The sequence below is a fragment of the Ochotona princeps genome, chromosome 6 (assembly GCF_030435755.1).
Source record: "Ochotona princeps isolate mOchPri1 chromosome 6, mOchPri1.hap1, whole genome shotgun sequence".
Taxonomy (NCBI): Eukaryota; Metazoa; Chordata; class Mammalia; order Lagomorpha; family Ochotonidae; genus Ochotona; species Ochotona princeps.
Genome location: NC_080837.1, coordinates 76,809,653 through 76,828,990, shown reverse-complemented (window position 1 = coordinate 76,828,990; position 19,338 = coordinate 76,809,653). Strand labels below are relative to the sequence as shown.

The 19,338-nt window shown below is 45.6% G+C and overlaps 1 protein-coding gene across 1 annotated transcript in view; it reads right to left on the bottom strand.

The window, feature by feature from the left end:
• The window catches only part of ATP10A (ATPase phospholipid transporting 10A (putative)), a 150,977-nt gene that overhangs the window by 26,718 nt on the left and 104,921 nt on the right, over positions 1-19,338 (bottom strand). The window contains exons 4-10 of the mRNA XM_058666521.1: positions 16,898-16,983; positions 11,582-11,688; positions 11,083-11,214; positions 9,618-9,748; positions 7,589-7,841; positions 3,856-4,073; positions 1,286-1,480 (exon numbers count right to left, since the gene is read on the bottom strand). Of these exons, the coding sequence (XP_058522504.1) occupies positions 1,286-1,480; positions 3,856-4,073; positions 7,589-7,841; positions 9,618-9,748; positions 11,083-11,214; positions 11,582-11,688; positions 16,898-16,983 (1,122 nt within the window). The remainder of the gene's footprint in view (positions 1-1,285; positions 1,481-3,855; positions 4,074-7,588; positions 7,842-9,617; positions 9,749-11,082; positions 11,215-11,581; positions 11,689-16,897; positions 16,984-19,338) is intronic.

The following is a 19,338-nucleotide window of genomic DNA, read 5'->3' as shown; positions in this document are numbered from 1 at the left end:
TAATATAAGTTCAGTCTATGCATTCTTTTTGCATTATATCCATAAATATCACATATACAAATCATATTCCCAAGCCCTAAAGACTCTTTCTTGGCAAATGAAATAGATACTCAGGATCCAAATCACCAAAAAATTAATAATCACAATAAGTAAGAAATAAAGACAAAATGAAGAGACAGAGAGAGAGAGAGAGAGAGAGAGAGAGAGAGAGTCTGGCTGAAGCCTAGAAGTCAAAAGAGAGAGAGAGAGAGAGAGAGAGAGAGAGAGAGAGAGAGAGTCTGGCTGAAGCCTAGAAGTCAAAAACATAATGTGTGGCTGGAACCACATGACTTGAGCCATCTCTGTTATCTCTCAGGGTCTGCATGAACAGGGATATGGGCTCAGAGGTCAGAGCCAGGCACTGAGACACAGGCCACTTCACTGTCATCCCTACTCCTATGCTAATGCCAACCAACCTTTATTTCTATCTAAAACTGCCCAGGACAATATGCACATTCATGCACCCTTCCACACTACCTGATATGGACTTGAATTGCAGAGGGTTCCTTCACATACAATCCTTTCATCTCTTTGGAGAGAATTTTAATTTGCTAAGTTGTTATCTCTCTAAGGAACATACAATGGAGCTGCAACTGCTCATCCTTGACAGACAATGCTCCATGATGCTATGAACTTCACATGTGGTTGCTATGTGTCTTGATTCTGAGCCCTCTCTGTGAGCCTTCCCTGTGGCCTCTCAGCTTGGAAGTGGGTCCCTGAAGCACAGGGAAGAAGAGATGTCTGTCTGTCTAAAACTGTGGAGTTAGAACCAAGTTCAAGCATCCCATCCCATAGTCTGGGCCCAGCCTGTCTTGGCCTCCCCTGTGTGCATTGGAGACCTTGAATCTTTGGCTTGGTCATCATGGCAGACTCCCTTCTGCCCCTGCCCAAACCCAGAAACAGAGGAAACAGCAGAGCCAGCACGGGTTGTCTGAGCTTGCTTGTCCACTGCAGGCTGGTGCTTGGCCTGGCTGCCCTGTAACCTTCTTGCTCCTAGATCAGAGGCTGCTCCTGTTTATTTGTCCTTTTCACTTGACCCTAATCTTGGTGCCCATTCAGTACAGAATCATCATGTTGTGTTGTCTCATATGAAGGAAGTACACTGTTGCATTTCTCTTTAACCTGAGAGGTGCTGCCCAGGAAGTCCATGTAGGAAAGCAAAGCCTGGCCCTCAGGAAGGTTGACACCAGGGGGCTGTGGAGGACATGAAGGGTATTGTGGACTCTAGAGCTACCATAGAACTTGCCTTTTGTCGTGGCTGATCTGGGGATGTGACAACTACTGTGTTGCAGATGGTCAAGGCGATGAAGAAGTCAAAAACATCAGACAGTTCTGGGGAGAGATGGGCAAGCGGATTCTCCTGGTGTCTTGAGATGGCCAGGAACCTGTCACAGTCGCTCACTTTCTCAAACAGCTTTGGGTCTGGCGTAATGTCTTTCTCCTGGGAAAGAAACAAGCAAGCAGTGAAAATGACTAGTAACCTGTTCTGCATTCTGGGGCTTGACTAATGAAAACATGTGGATTTTATTATAAGTCATGATAAGAACCTCATCTCATATATACAGGTACTTCACAAGCCTCAGGGGAAAATGGGATTGAGAGGTGACTTTGTTTTGAAATCCATGCATAGCTTTTTTTTCTCCCTGCAATGCACATTTCCATAAACTTTTTAAAATATTCTTGTAAACACATATGCTGTTGTATAATTATACAGTGTGTATAATTTTTAAAATGATCATTTAGAGGGCTGGTGCCATGACTCAACAGGCTAATCCTTCACTTTCAAACACCAGCATCCCATACGGGTGCTGGTATATGTCCTGGATATTCCACTTCTAGTCTCCTGTTTGTGCTCTGAAAAGGCAGTGGAAGACGGTCCGAGTTCTTGGGTTCCTGCACCTATGTGGGAGACTCAGAGGAGGCTTCTTGTTCCTGGCTTAGGTTCGGTTCAGCTCTAGCCCATGCAGCCATTTGGCGAGTGAAATAGCAGATGGAAAAGTTTTCCTCTCTGTATTTCCTCACTGCAAATCTGCCTTCCTAATGAAAGAAATAAATCTTCAAAAAAATATAATCATTTAGGGGCTGGTGTTGTGGCATAAGGGGTTAACCTGCTATCTGCAATGCCGGCATCCCATCTGGCTGCCAGTTTGAATTCCAGCTACTCCACTTCTGATGTGTCTTACTGATAATGGGACTGAAAAGGCAGGGGAGGGTAACATTTCCTTGGGCCCCTGTACCCATGGAGGAGACCCGAATGAAGCTCCTGAGAGATCTTAGCTCCTGGCTTTCGGCTGACCTAGTGCCGGCTGCTGTGGCCATCTGGGGAGTGAACCAGTAGATAGAGGATCTGTATCTCACCCGCTTTCTCTGCTACTCGGCCTTTCAAATAAAAAAATAGAGGAATGCAGGTATTCTGCACTGGTTTATTTCCCAAATGTCCCCAGAGGCTGTAGGATCAACCTCAAGCCAGGGGCTAGGAACTTAATCTGCTTCCAGTTGCCTAACAGGGACCCTTTTGGAGTTCACTCTCAGGATTTGGAATTCAGGCATTCCAGTGTCTTAACCGCTACGCCAGCTACCAGTCCTGAAAACACATTCTATTAACTGCCAAATGAACATGCCATAATTTATTTGGCCATCCTTTTAACACTGAACATTTTTTAAAGGATTTATTTATTTTTATTGGAAAGGCAGATATACAGAGAGAAAGAGACAGAGAAGATCTTCCGTCTGATGGTTCACTCGCGAAATGACTGCAACGGCTGGAGCTGAGCCAGGAGCCAGGAGCTCTTCTGGGTCTCCCACGTGGGTGCAGGGTTCCAATGCTTTGGGCCATCCTCGACTGCTTTCCAGGCCACACGTAGGGAGCTGGATGGGAAGCGGGACCGCCGGGATTAGAACCGGCGCCCATACGTGATCCTGGCACATGCAAAGTGAGGACTTTCACCACTACACTATAGCGCCTGGTCCAACACTGAATATTTAAATTTCTTTCACTGTCTTTCTGATGCAAATAACACACTGGTAAAGTTCTGCATATGGCTGTCTTTGAGTCACTAATTATGAGGTCAGAAAGCTTGAGCGTCAGGAAAACCTGTTGTAGCACTTCCTCCCGCCAAGTGTGATGGTCCTGCCTCCTGGGTGCCTGGATGAACTCAGATATCCTGTAATTCTAGACCATTCCTGCTTCATTGGCAGCCTCTAAATGGGCTTTCAGGAGGACATAACAGAACGAGGCCACCACACAGTGAGCAAAATGGAGCTCCCCCTCTGGATTTTAAATGTGTCTGAAGTGGGAGGCCCTTTTAGAGGCTGTTCTTCACTTGTGGAAAATTCCCTGCTTATGACAGTAGCCCGTGGATTTGGGGCAGCTGACGAGGCAAGGAGGAAAGTAGTTTTATTGGATTGCGGCTCAAAGAATTAATCTCTTTTTAGAGTGCTGGCTTTGCTTTATTCACAGTTGCCATCAGGTTCTGATGTGATGGTTTATTCATTTCACCTAGCAGGGTGGGCCTCTTCTCAGTCTTTCTTGGGTGGTCACTTGGCATCTACCCAGCCACGCAGACTATGGCAAAGAGGCCATGCTTGTATCTTGGAAATGTTACAGCAGTGAGGAGAAAGTGTTGGCCAGAAAAACTTCCACCGCCTCAGGCAAGCCAAGCCACCCAGCGACAGCTGAAGTGGATGATTAAACAGACACTAGTTAAGTGTCTATTTCAGAGGAAAGTGACAGCAGCATGGAAGGCGGCCACAGCGCAGCATGAGGGCAAATCAGGTGGTACTCCAAGGGCTTGGGGCAGGTGCCTGCACACTCACCATGGGGCTGCTGAAGGCTGTGTGCTTGGATAGAATGCTGACCCTCTTGGCCTCAGCCCGACTGCCAGTGCGACGGTGGGACTTGGTGCTCTGGCTCCTGCTTATGATTCGGATGCTCTGGTGGCTTCCAATGCTTCCACGCTGAGATGTTGCAGTCCCTCTGGGCATTATTTCCTCCTCTTCTGAGTCAGCTTCCTGGTATTTGGCCAGGCGCTGGGCTGTGCGGAGAGGATACAAGTGAGGGGCCAGAGTGGGAAAGATTGGGCAGCCTCAGCCCATTCCAGGTGTTTCAGGTTCCCTCGGCTTCTAGCAGTCTTTTTCCTCCCTCAGCTACCACCCACTCCCATTTGGCAAATTTCCCATGACCAAGGGAAGAATATCATTTTCAAAACCCTCAGTTAACAGGAGGAGACTGATTATTTCCAACCCTACAACACAGATGAGAAGACTAGATATCTGAGAACTAAAGGGGCTTGCTAAAACCACACAACCAAAGGAGGGGCAGGTGGAATGAAGATGGTACCCAAAGGCCTAAAGGATGCTAGATTCTGGGTCCTATATGCTATGGCACAGTGGCCACCAAGGCATCATTTCCAAGTCATGAATGGACAGGGACTGGTTTAGGGACAGTCCTCTTCTGATTGAGCCTAGGTGTGCACAGATCAGCAGGTGGTAGTTGTGCATGGCTGACCCAAATAACAAGGCTCAAGGATCTGCCTATCATTCATGGGGTCAATGACTACCTGTCTCACCAGGGACCTTTGGGCATATGAGACATTGTGCGTCGATCAGATATGTGTGGGGCATCAGGCCAGGATGTCTTTGGTCCTCCAGTGCTGGCTCTCTGTTAGGATGACATAAATGATGGGGAGCTTTTACCCCAGCTCCTAGGAGGATGACACAGGTGGGAAACACATTCCTCCTGAGACTTCCGCTGCTGGGTCTGAACCACCCAGTGAGTCGGGGAAGCTCTTACAGCTGAGCAGTTTCTTTGGCCATGTTCTGGACAATTTGCTTCATTGTGGATGTGCGACAAGACTACACATGAGGCTCACTCAAAACAGGCATTGAATTGGGTCCTTAAGCACAGGTGCCGAGATAGGCAGAGCTATAAGAATCTCTTACTCCAAACTATCTGCTGAGAGGTCTCCAGAGAATGGAATGTGATAGCTGGTCAGCAGTAGGGACCAGGTCTTTGTATGAAGCATGTCATAACACATCTTTTTTTAGAAATGAGAAAAAGCAAAAGGAGGAAGGGGAGCCACCTGGCACCTGCCACCTGGCCCAATACTTGTGAATGCCAGGATTCCAACTCAGGCAATACCTAACCCAGGAACAAACTCTCCTTCGACATCTCACCAGCTCTGGAGTGACATAAATCCCAGACCGGTTACAGCTAGATGGCAGGCAGACAAAAGCCAGGACAAGTAATGATGTCCGCTTCCTAGGCTTGTACATGAGGAGCTTGGCTGCAGGCTCCAGAACGGCTCACCTTTCCATCTCACTGTCCTGCAATAGTGGTCACCAGATACCAGAGTTGAGGGCAGTCTGTCCACTCTGAACCTCCTCCTTCCCTCAAGGCTGAGGGGGCAGGCCTGGGACCAGGGCTGCTGTGTTGGTCTGAAATGCTTTCCAACTACAAGTCTCCTCAACGATGCCTTTGACATCCTCAGAGGAGAGGAGGCACAAGAGAGGTGAGCTCTGCCTTGGGCATGCCTGGTCTGCCAGCTACAGGTTACAGGTTCAGAGAGGGCTATGCCCTTGAGCTTGCATGGGAGGTGGGCTACGCCCTTGCATGCTCAGGCATGGGAGGTGGGCTCTGTGCTCAGAGTTGAACCTGTTAGAATTCATTTGCTATGAGACCTTAAGAGGTCAGATTATGGGATTAATTGGCTGCAGACATTCTGTGCCTTGGATGTCTGACAACTGCTGATCGGGGTACTTTGAAACAAGCTGCTGAGTAGCATAGTTGCTTCCCACTCCCCCAGAATGCTCTCCTCAATCTTTGTCAAGGCCTTGAAGCCCTCTGGTTTTACAGTGAGTGTTTAACAACAATTGAGATTTTTCTGAACTCTTAGGATACTTCTCTATGAAGTTTAAGGTCACAATATTGTTATTTAAAAAGCTCATTGTTTGGAGCAGGCACAGTAGCACAGTGAGTTAGGCTGCTGCCTTGAGACCTGACATTCCATATGACTGCTGGCTTGAGTCCTGGCTGCTCTGCTTCCAATCCAGCTCCCAGTGAATGAGCCTGGGAAATCAGCAGAAGATGGGCTTTGGCCTGGATCAGCCCTGGACACCACAGCCATTTGCAGTGTGAATTAGTGGATGGTATTTCTCTCTCCTGTCCATTCTGAGTTTCAAATAAACAAATACGTCTTTAATAGCTGCATTATTAGCATTAGATTTAATTGAAACTTTATAGCTGTATACATTTTGCCACATGTACAAAAATACATGATTAAATCAAGCTGATTAACATGCCATCCTTATCTACCTTTTTATGGTGAGACATTTGACATGCGCTCTCAGTTATTTTGAAATACCAACACATCCCTCCTGAGTCTAGTTCCCCTTGCTTGCTATACAACAGACCTCAGAACCTAGCCATCCTGTCTGCCTCAGCTGCATCTCAACTTAAAAAGACTACTGCACACTGTTCAATCTCTGATGCTCTTACGACTCTGCCAAGCTCTCCTTCTAGCAAGGACATGCAAATGAACTGTTTTACACAAAAGGTCAGCATTCATGGAGGAGGCACAGGAGGAGGGAGGAAAGGGTATACAGTTCAGGCGGTGGATAGGTGAGTGGATGCACTACCACTGCTGACAGTTTATTTTGGGTGGTGAACAAAATGTCAAACTATGCCTCCTGCTTATCTGGTAGGTCTCACTTTATGTAGAGGAAGGCATCGGACACCATGAGAATGCTTCATTTTACAAAACTCACAGTAGCTTTTGGTATGCCAGACTCTTCCTCCATCATTTCTCTAAGGAAGGCTCATGTGCCACCCACTTCTGCCTCGGTTTAAATCTGCTGCTGCTGTGACACAGTTTCTTCAATGATCTCTGTTGCTGGGAGCTCTGGCTGCAGGATGGGGTCACCTGGAGATGCCATGGCCCTGGGAGCACTAGCATAGCTTAGGCATTCTTATCAGGATGGCTCTCTCCTGGCTAGGGCCCAGGCGCTGCTGCCTTCAGTCACAACCATGGCTTAAGAAGCTGGCAGCTCCACGAAGCCAGGAAGGAGGCAGCAAAGGATAAGGAAAGGAGCGATGGGAGGAGGGGCTCCTAAACGTTCAGAAGCAAGAGCATTGATTTCTTTCCCAATCCCTCATAGATACTGCATTCCAAGAGAAAGAATGCACCACAAATCACCCAATCCCTTTTGAGAATTTTTAGCTGCTAACAAGAAGACAAATGGGTGACGAGCAAAATGACTTTTTGTCCAGTCACGTGGCTGAGCTCAGTGGCTGGGGCTACATCCTGGAGGACGTCCTGCTCACTTGGTGGCTGCACTTGCCTGGCAGACAAGGAGCACTGCAACAGACACCCGCCCCATCAGATACTGCAGCCAGCAGCCTGTTCTAAAAATAGTGCCAGGCTTCAGGCTCCCTGACAGCCACATCTTATGCTCCCTTGAATACCAGCAATTCCTGAAGCTTGTGGAATGTGTGTGTATAGCAACCTTCTGGTCCAGCCCTTATCAGGATCCCCTAAATGCCCACACTCACCATTTGCATCGTGAGAATACTCTATGCCTGACACAGTGCACCTTCGGAAAACCATCTTATTCTCCGTCAAGGTGCCAGTTTTATCTGAAAAGATGTATTGTATCTGCCCCAAGTCTTCTGTGATGTTCAGAGCTCGACATTGCAGCTGTGAGTCCGTCTCTTCATCATACAGCTCTATATCCTGGTTAATGAAGTAGACTTGGCACACCTTCACAATTTCAATGGAAACGTACAAGGAAATTGGTATCAAAACCTGGAAGACAGGACGCACACAGAATGAATGGCTTGGGAACCAGGGTGCTACAGAATTAATCCAATCTATTTAAATGCTATATGACTACAATAGTAAAAAAAAAAGTAGGGGCTATACTGTACCTTTAGGAGCTTACATAGGTTGGTTTAGAGTCACTATTGGAAAAGGTTTAGAATATTGGCAAAGGGTTTAAACTAGGAGAGCCTACGGTGCAACTGCAGAGTGGAAATCCACTATGGTGTCTGAAGGTATGGTAACCATGGTTTGGACAGAGGCAAGCATTTTCATATTGCTAAGTTGTGCTTGAGAGAAGCTACGAAAGGAAAGAGAGAAAAGAGAAAAAAAAAACACGGCACAGTCAGAGTTCTCATAAGCAAAGTCACATCACACCAGAGTGATACTCGACCCCCAGGCTTTCCCTGGGCCCAAGCGACAGAAGCTCCATCTCCCATGGATACAACCCACAGTTCAAGGAGCAGCCATGCATGGAAGAGGCTTGGTTCAGATGCTGATTAGAAGGGAAATTTCTGCGATCTTGTGGGGGCACAAAGCAAAGTGAAGAAGCCTTTGAGAAAATTAATTATGTCTTGCAGTTTACGTTTATGTATTTATTTTTTACATTTACAACACTAATGTTTAGGGGTTCACAGGCTGATAGAACACTGACAGCTACGCAATCCTAACTGGGGTACAGAACACAATTTGCATTAATACAGGCAGATCAATTTGGAATGTGAATTAAGCTCTTTCTCTTTGTGTAAAGCACACATATGACCCAGGACAGCTGAGCTTCCCTCCTAGGCAAAAGCTGAGCAAGAGTCCTCTGGTCCCTTCTTATTCCCAAGACAGTTGTGGCATTCCTGTGTCCATTTCCTGCCTTCTGGAGTTCTGAAACTTCCCCACTCTTTAACCCTACCTGTGGGCATAGATTCCCAAGAACTGTGGAGTTGCTGGAGAGGTATTCAGAATGAATAGCTTAAGTAATTGTATCACAATAGATATTGCTGAACAATGCAAAGTGATATCTTGGAACAGTAAATTCAATTAATGGGAAGATGGTTGGGGTCTCAGTGAAGACATCTGGAGCTTGGTCCACAACAGAGCACTGCAACTGACTTGACTTCCTAACTTTTCTCAGGCTTCATAGTACGTGGTCTGTATGACAGGGACCAGGGGCAGCTCCCAAGCCTCTGTGACTTTTCTATGAATCTTAAAATTATTCCAAAATAAAACTTATTTTTCTAAGAGAGTAACTGAGGAGCGACATTTAGCCTAGTGGTTGAGAGTTCCATGACCCAGATCAGAACACTTGAACCTGAGTCTTGGCTCCAATCCTAATTCTAGCTTCCTGCCAACGTGGCTCGCAGGAGGCAGCGGCAATGGCTCCAGTACTTGGGTTTCTGCTACCATTTGAGTTTTGGGCTCCCAGCTTTGGGAGCTTGGAGAACAGAGCAGCAGATAAGAGCTCTTTCATAAACTAATTAATTAAAAAAATTCAACTGAATGAAAAATCAAGGAAATGAAAATGATTATCTAAACCAAGCTTTCAAACCACAAGAATCTTAAGAACAACAAAAAACCAATTTAAATGAAACATCACCCCAGGAAAAGGCCCACAGATAAATCATGTATTAAAATAAACAGCAGTATTTCAGGCAGATACACTTATGTTCCTCTAACATAAAGAATTCACAGGAAATTCGCAGCAGTGAATGATGACTTTCCATCCTTTCCACAAAAACAAAGTGATCATGCTTCAGTTCTTAATAATGTTACCTGTAGAACTATTATCATTGTGAAGAACGAGTAAATTGCAGCTATGACTGGGGACAAGGCACTGCCATCAGACTGAGGGACATCAAACAAGGCTTTCTTCTCCTGAAACCGCTGCATCCACAATCCATGGCCTGTCGTAGCGTTCATCCAGTAGAAGGAAAAGAACACTGTTAGTGTCCATTAAAGCAAAGCTCTAAGACTGCTTCTTCTCTCTCTCTCTCTCTCTCCCTCTCACACACACACACACACACACACACACACACAGACTTTATTATCCTGTCCAGACACGTAAGAAAACAAAAGCAATGTTCTTGGCACCCATAATCAGACTGCTGGAGAAACAGGCACTTAGACCTTTCCTTACTTGAAGTGGTCCCCATTGTTGGTGCTGAGAGGCACTGATGATCAAATGCCTAGGAATGACTTGTGTGTAGGCAGCTGACAGTGTGAAATACCCAAAAAGCAAATTTCCAATATGTGTCTCACACAACCTCAGTTTCACGAGATGCCTAGTTAGAAAATAGTGGGCCCCCAAGAAAACCGTCAAAATTGAGTAGAGAGTTGAAATGCTCACATCATGGTGCTGTAAGTTAAGCCTCTGCCTGTGATCCTGGCATACCACATGAACACCATTTCAAATCCCGTCTGCTCCGCTTCAACCCACTTCCCTGCTCATGTGTCTGCGAAAGCAGTGGAAGATGGGCTTAGTAGTGGCCCCCTCCAGCACACATAAGAAATCAAGATGGAGCTTCAGGATCCTGGCCAGGCCACTGTGACCATTTGGGAAATGAACTTGTCAATGAAAGAGCTCTCTCTCTCTCTCTTCTTTGTAACTCTATTTTAAATAATCTTTTTTTTCAAAAAAATTCACGTTATTGACTCTGAAAATGTTGACGTAGTTATCTGATAACAGTAATCTTTTTTTAATGCCTTGCACATCTGTAGCTGTTACCACAGAGGCCGTGTTACACCCACCTAGTACGTGATGGCTACAGACCAACCACAGGTGAAGGTCTTTCACGACACTCTTCTCTGCAAGGCTTTCCGACGGCGGCGTATGACAGCAGCTTACCGAAACAGTGACCTGCTAGTGCCTTCTCTGCATTGCAAGCAAAATTTCTCTTCTCACATATTTCTAATTAGCAGTGTTTCTTGCCACTGGTTTTAGTTCATCCCTGGTTACTGATATCTCTTCTGTTAGAATCACTACTACTTCCATGATGAAACAAACCATTCTTACAGCCAGGTAGTGATCCATTCAGCAAACAACATTGCTTTGCCAAGCCTGTTCATGTAGGCCTCCCCACATAGTCCGACTGATACAAACTACCTTTGAGTTCAAGTCGAATGAGAAACGTGTGTTTGAATTTAAGAGGGCTAGCTCTGAGTGAGTAGGGTATTACATGGGAGCTCTTGCAGGCTATTCCCAGCACCCAGTCACCTCTTATCCATGTGCGAGACTTACCGACCGCTGAAAATAGAGACATGCAAATGAGGAGGACAACACACCAGAGCACATCGCAATTCATTTGCCTCTCAAGCTGGCTGCGCTTATAGCGGGGCCCACTGTTGTTCAACAGCGCCTTGGTTTCGTGACCTATAAGAGTCAGGGGGAGGAGGCATAAAGGGACATGGTGAATCATTCACTATGACACCAACTAATAACATTGATGTGGCAAGCACAGTTGAAACATCAGAGTAGGTTATCAATCTGACATATGTAACAACCATGGAGAAATAAATTGGCAAAAATGTCAAGATTCTTGATTGAGGCCTTCTTTGAAGAATTTTTGCTTTTGTTCTTTGGATTTTTCTCATTTTGCAAAGCTTCCACAATGAGTTTCTATAATACTCGTACAATTTTTATAATTAGAGGAATAATGAAGGTGGAGAGATGACCACGGAATGCCACATGATAAGCCAACATATCATCACAGGACGCAACATAAAGTACCTGTTCCTACCTGCATAGATGACAATGCCCACGACAGCCTCCGTGTTCCTGATGGTGCACCCACGCAGTAGCAGGTTCTCTTTATACAGTGCAGCCTTCTTTCCATTGTCATGGATGCTGTCAGGAAACAGGGGCATGTGTTAGGTTGTGGCTGCACAGGTGTGCCTCAGATTTCAAGAAACTGCACTGGGGAAGGAAGGGAGGATCTGATAGGCTAGCAGCTCACGGAAGCTGGGATGCTGTGCAAGCAAGGGAAGCAGGGAGCCCTGGGTATGGATGGCTTGTCCAATGAGTCTCTGCACTAGTGAGAGGAAGCTACTGTTCAGTGGGAACTGGCCGTCCACAAGTTGTTTCAGAGCCTTCTGCTTGTCTGATTACTTTACACGGGGTTCATTTTCACTTGAGAGACCGACCAAGGTTGAGACAAGCCACCCTTTCATCTGAGTGGCATTACTGGGAAGAGGCAGCCTCCTACGTGTCCTTTATGCAGCACAGCAGATGGTACTCCTCATCAGCCCTCACATTGACAAAATACACAAATATCACTCCAGAAGGGAGGATGAGATTGGCTTCAGCAACATGTTTTATTTCTCTTTTTCTTTTCTGTATGTAAGTTATAAAATTAATTAGAAACACTAATGCACAGGATTGGAAACAGAAAAATCCATGAAACAATTTTATGCATCTGCTTGATTGCTATATAGATTAAAAAGAAGGTCCCAAGTTTAAGCTGCAGCTTTCAGACTTGCCCTCCTGGCCCAATAATGGCTCAAGGTTGGTCAGGGCTTGGACCATGACTCTCAGGAGAGGCCTTGAAGATCTGAAACACAGCAGGGACTTGGCCTATGCTCTTTTAGGCAGTGATACCAAAATGTGAGGTCTTTAAAGAAGCCACCATTTTGCATTCTCATGGCCAGACTTCCATGCACATGTACAATCCAAACACCTTTTCTTTGCTCCGTGGAAGCTCAGTAGGGACCATGGTCAGGGTTTCCTCCCTATCGAGTACTAGTATGATGCCCACTGACCAGGGCAATAACACATTCTCTGAGTGAAGAAGAGTCACTGAGCCAGGAGGGCAAAGCCAACATGCAGGCTGGAGGGTTTTTGTTTGTTTATTTCTGTTTTTGCAGGTGTGCTGTTTACCAACATTCATTTTATCTGCAGAGCAAATGCTAAGGGGCATGCCAATGGCTCACTTCGGTGTTCACACCACAGAACCACAACTGAAATCTCACAGCCAACTAAAGCTTTGAGAGTTCAAAACTAGTTAAATATCATTAACTATGAACCCTTTCTCCATACCACCTGAGTGAGAGAACCAGAGAATACCTTAAGCTTATGGGCAATTGTGTGAGAACTTTGGCCACAGAAGCCATTTCCCTGAGACAGCAGTAAAGAATGGGCGGGACATCACAAAGTTCTCTCATATACTTTCTAAGAACAAGTTGGCAGAATTAAGAGCGATATTTTCTATAAAAGACTTCCTTGCCTTCCTTGATTCCACTACTTTTTAAAGCAAGTATAACTGACCTCGATCTGAGGGTTCGGCATCTGCACTTTAAACCAACTGCAGTTGAACACAGACACTTTTCTGTTTATTACTCTCTGAAAAAATGTGATGATTTATATAGCATTTTTGTATAAGGGACTATATATCACACAGAGATGATATGAAGTATGTGACAGGGTGTACATACATTATATAAAAAAATACTATGATATATAAAGAATTGAGTTTGAAGAGTTTGGTATCCTTGGGAGATCCCAAATCAGTCTCCTGAGGATAAAAGGGGACAAATGTGCTAAGCTAACTGGATTCAATAAGATAGAAAGGAACTCCTAGCAAGGGACACTGGCCTGGACCATGCTTTAGGGACAGACAGTAGATGCCACCAGACAGCAGCACACTCTTGCATGAAGAATCCTCAGAAGAGACTGGAAGGCTGGAGAATGGCATCACCAAGCACAGTGTAGAACCCAGCAACTCAAAAGCTACCCTGGACTTCTGAGTCCTGGCCAAGGGTGGAACAGGCTCAGTGCCAAACAAGCATGGAGTTGACTCCATGGAAGCATAAACCCATCAAAATGCACTCAAAGCTACTCCTTTGCTTTGAGCCCAATTGCATCCTCCAGAACAGGTTTGTTGAGATCCTACCTGCCAGGACCTCAGCATATGAATGTGTGGAGTCTTTGTAGATGTAATAAAGTTAAAATGAGGTCATAGGGCGAGTCCTAACCCAAAATGACAGGTTTCCTGGTAAGAAGAGAGACAACACAGACACACACAAATGGAGGGTCATTCACTACAAGTCAAAGAGAGATATCAGTGGAGACCAACTGTGAAGGCATCTTGTTTTTGGATTCCCAGGCACCTGGACCATTGGGAAGTAAGTTGTTAAAGCAGCCCAGCCTGCAGCATCCAAGAAGGTTGGGCACATTCTGAAACATTACACCTAAGCCACCAAGAAGAATTCACTTAGCACAAGTCCCCAGACTTTTAGGCTCATCAAAGCAATCTCTTCTAAATTTAAATTGTCCAAAAGCAAAACCTGATGATAGAACACTGATGACAGCATCTACCATTCACAGAAACAGGGCACAAGCAGGCTCCTTGGGAAATGGCAAACTTCAGCTCATGGATGTCCTGTCCACCTTGCTTTCTCTGATGTTACACCTGCTGGGCTTCACTTAGAGTTGGCAATGAATGGGTTTGCTTCACCAGAATGCCTGCATGTGAAGGCAGGTGAACACTAGTTCACCAGAACATTGGCAAAAGTCTGCAACAGGTGTACAAATCCACCTGCTTAAACACAGGAGTGCAAGCTTGTGGAGCTTGGGGTGTTCAACCCCAAAGCCACAGGATACAGTGCAAAAGAACAGGCATTTGAAGAGTTATCTTCAAGACAACTCCCTCCCTTGGTCACAGAACACCCTCAGACCTAAGGCCCCCACCCTGCTTCACCCAGGCGGATGGCTCTGGTCAGCCTGGTCACCTGTACCACAACTTGGGTTTTCTTGACTGACTCCTTCTCCATCATTTTGACATTCACTCCTGCATGAGTCCTCAGACTTACCCCACTGGATATCTGATTAACCCACGGCTTTCTTATCATTATGTCTGTGCAATATTGCCCTAACATCAGCGTCTCTATTTCTCTGTCTGAGGCTGAAACACCCTTTCAGGCCTCCATCTTCCCAGCTTTGTTTCTCACAGGGTCCCCAGAGCAGTTCTGTATAAACTGTGAGTGTGTTGCTCTCCTGACAGCATCCTCTGTGGGCTGGTTACTTTCTCTCACTCAGCGTGAAATTCCCAGAATGCCCTGCAGCCCCATTCTCAGCCCTTCCTGTGCAGGCTTTTTGTGCCAGTCACCATCCAGCACATTCCGTCTGCCACATACTGGCCTCTGTATGCAGCTTACAGCCTTCCAAGTTCCATAGCTGTTAAGGAGATTCTCTGTACTAAGCAGCCAATGTCCTCCAGACAGGGCTCTCCTTATTGCTTTTTGCACTCCAGTTCCTGTCTCTGTTCTGAGCCTGGAAAGTACCGATGGCAGCCAGGGACCTTGGCTTTGGGTTGGGTCCTTCCAATGGAGAGACTGGGAAGAATGCTAGCAGAGCAAGAGAGGACAGGGAACTAATCATATGTTGCTTCTTAGAAAGTGAACACAGGCTGAATATGTCATTTGTTCAGAGCTCTGTGTCCTCAGCACAGGTGCAGCAGCCCCAGGCCTTGCAGAAGATGGCTCTGTGGAGTGGGCACCATTGTGCCCACTGCCAGCCAAGACTTGGGCATCTCGGAGTGAAGCCAACAAACAAGGGCTCCTAATGAGGTATCCGCAGTGCTTGTTGCACAAGACAGAATCACAGGAGGAGCCAAGCGGACCTTTTGCCTGTGTGAAGCGCTTTCTGCTCCACTCTCGTCTTCATTCTCCGCTCTCAACCATTTTTTTTTTCTGATGGTCACCAGTGTCTGGGTCAGGGATAGCCACAAAGGATTTGTTGAGCACAAGGCTATGGAAAAAATTTACCCTTCACTGTGATCAGCTTGCATTCATTGGCTCACTCCCCTTCCCCCAGCAATGCTGCAGGCCTACTATGTGCAGGGCACAGGGATCAATGCTCAAGACACCAGTTAACCAGAAGATTCAAGCCCATACCAGGAGCTCTTAAAAATGCAGGATATTTTCAAAAACTCCACTCCTTTCCTCCTCTTTCCTATGGATCCATCTGCACTGGGCCTCTGAACAGTAGCTTAGCCTCAACAGTGAGCTGGCACCATGGAGCAGGAAAGCAGCAGGGAAGAGGCCTTACATTTTCTGGTCGAGAGAGCTAAGCCCATGGGAGCTGCTGATGCACAGAGGGCAGAGCTGCACATCAGAGAAAGTCCAGTGTCTTTCAGGTCCTGGTCACTCGCCTTGCTCTTCATGAGATGGGATCTGACAGTGCCAACCTGCAACTCCACAACTATATCCCACCTCTCCTGCTCTCTCCATACCAACTGACTACACTCACATTATCATTATTTTTGTCATTGTTGCTAATACAGAAATTCCCAAATAGAAATGAAAGCAGGGAGGATAGCACATTTACTTCATGTACCCTTGGCCAAGTTTCAATAAACACTAAATGGCTAATCCTGCACCACTTATTCACTTTTTCGTCTTTCTGGTCTGGAGCATGGATTAGAAACATCATAGATAGATAGATACATTCCTTTTTTATTGCTTCTCTTTACTCTTAGCTAGAATGAAGGTAAGGAATTTCATCTGTTTAAGTTTACCATGCTATATCCAAAATTTCAACTGGTCTCAGCACAGGTGCCTAGCCCATATAAGGGTCCTTCAAAATGTTCATAAAACGATGAAACAGGTAAGTTGTTTTTCTGGTGCAATTTTGGAATCCATGCATTATTTGTTTATCATATGTATTTTCCATGAACTATCTGAAGATCCCTCCTGAACCTGCTCAAAGATTGAGTGAATGACACATGAACAAAGTTCCACCCAGAGTCCTCCTGCCTGGCTACTGCCTCCACATAGTGGCGCCATGCATCATCAGCCACACTTTTAACTTCTCTCACCTTCCTGGGGCCCACACTGGAGGATGGAGAAGACAATACTGATGGTCTTGGTACGTTTCTAGCTCTGGAAGAATCTTGAAGAGTAGTTCCATAAGCAGGCAAGAAGGTTTAGGTGATGAGAAATATTCACAAAAGACCATAACATGTAGCAAAGAAAATGACATGCACATTTGTGACACTATGTGTGTGTGTGTATACTTGATCAAACAGAAAGACAAGCATGGGAAGATATGCGATACTCACATGCAACCATGAAATCTAGACAGGTTATTGTTTGGCTTCTCACACTCGATTACGCTGGTGAACGTCAAAGGACTGAATTCGGAGACCTAAAATAACAGCACGGACACATTAGAGAAATCTGGGAGCAAACTGTTCCATGCTAAAAGGCACTTGTTTTTCTGTCTCAAATCCATGACAGGGAAATTTAAGGGGAGAATTCCGCCTACAAGCTTTTGCAGAACGCCAGTGTGCACATGGCACTGCATCCCTGGCTTTCTCCTTTTCATAATGAAGAGTAACTAATCATTTCCTAATGAATAACAATTAATGGTCTAGTACTGGGTAGTGAATGGGCAGGAATGGCTGGGCTGGGGTTCAGCACAAAATACGAGCATAGGAGATAATGGCACAGAAAGCCACCATGGAGAGAAAGGGATGAATGAGTTTCTGAGACAGATCAGCACCTTCTGATTTTCTACATGAAAACAAAGCAGCCGATTCCTTCCAAAAAAAAAAAAAAAAAAAAAGAAATTTACCCTAAGACACCATTTCCCCAATGAATGAAGAAAATGCTTAATGTATCTTTGATGAGAAAGCTTTAAATAGCCGATGTGTAAGGCAACAATTTATTATTCTCCTCATTTGAAAAAAAGTAACATGAGTGGATGTTTAGCATAGAGGTTAAGACACTTGTGTCCCATTTCAGGAAAGCCTGAGTTTGACTCCTGGTTCTGGCTTTTGACCCCATTGTCCTGCTCATGCTGACCCTGGGAGGCAGCAGGGATGACTCAAATAATGGAATTTCTGCCAAGTACGGGAGGAACCTGGCTTGAATTCTTGGCTTCTGGCTTTGGCCCTTGCCTAACCCTGGCTGTAACAGGCATCCAGGGGAGTGAACCAGAAGATGGGGGCTTTCTCTTTCTGCAACTCTCAAGTAACCTAACTAACTAACTAAAAGACTGCTCACAACAAAGAAAGTTTTAAATATTGAATTTTGCCATTGGTAGATAACAGTGTGCCTGGCTCACACAAGAAATCATCAGCAGGGAAAGGGAAGGATGGGAGTAGAGCGGCAGGGAAAGGTTGGGAATAAATGTTAAATCTGAGCAGCTAAGTACAATAAATGGATTTCCTTTTTTTTTATCAGCTCTGGTCATGGTTGCCATTGTATTACCTTTATCAAATGTCACAACATGATGAAAAATTTAATGGGATTTGCTCACACAAGTACATTATCGGGAAAAAAAATATTCAGGTCGCTAAAAATGATAGAAATGGCATAAACATTGTTGACATCACTCCAAGAAATCACTACTCAGCCACAACAATGCACTTCCTTGCACAGAGTCCAACCATGGAAGTAATTATCTCAGACTCAGTTCTCACTGTTAACCAATGTTTCATGAACCTTAAAAGGGGGACTCACTGTATAATAAATAGCAGCTCAGTTCAATACCAGTTCAAATGCTATTTTATTTAAGTTTTTTTTCCCAAAAGATTACCTATTTATTTGAAAGACAAAGTTCTAACAGGGAAAGAGTGACACGGTGAAATCATCCACCTGCTGACTCATCCCCAGCAAACAGCCACAACAGCTGGGGCTGGACCAGCCGGAAGTAAGGAGCCAGGGTCCGGTCTTCCACAAGGCTGGCAGGGGCCAACTTCTGATGGGTTCCCAGGCACATTAGCAGGGAACTGGATCAAAAGTGCAACCTCTGGAACTCGAACCAGCAGCCATATGGGATGCCAGCATGGGCAGACAGAGGTTTAACTCACTACACCACAATGACAACTCCCAAATGTTATTTAAAAAGTCTCTTCTTGAGGTTTCCTTAACCATCACTCCCTTTCTGCTTGACCCAAAACAGCCTCTCAGAGTGAGGCCGTGTTTCCAAGAGGTCAGTGTTTATCTCAAGCTGTATGGATTAACTGGCCCACTTTGTCAGGGCAAACGTTTGCGGATACAGCATACAAGATGGCCATGAAGGGAGTGAGTTGCAGAGACCACCAAGATTGTTCTTGGCAGGCGAAGAAGGCAGAACTTAAAATATTCTCTGTTTATTATTCTTTCTAAGAAAAATGGAACGTACGTGGAGGCTCAGAAGCAGGAGGACATTCCGTCTCGGGAGTAGCAGAGCTGCAGCTAACTTGGTTCCACTAATAATCATGTGCCTTGGGAAATGCTCATGCTCAGTGCATCGGACACGTCTGGCTCCGCCTGGCTCCGCCTGGCTCCGTCTGCCTCATCTGGAATTTGTGAAGTTTGTGGAGTTTTCCAACAAGAATGACCTTTGGAGATGGTTATGGATTGAACTGGACCCTTCTTCTCTCCTTAGCATCTTTTAAAAACTCCTCCTGCCCAGCACCTTAGAAATCATGTTGTTAGGCGATAGGACCTTTCAAGAAGTAATTGGGTTAAAAGCAGGCCATGAGGATTGGCCGCCTTCCAATGCGACTGGGGT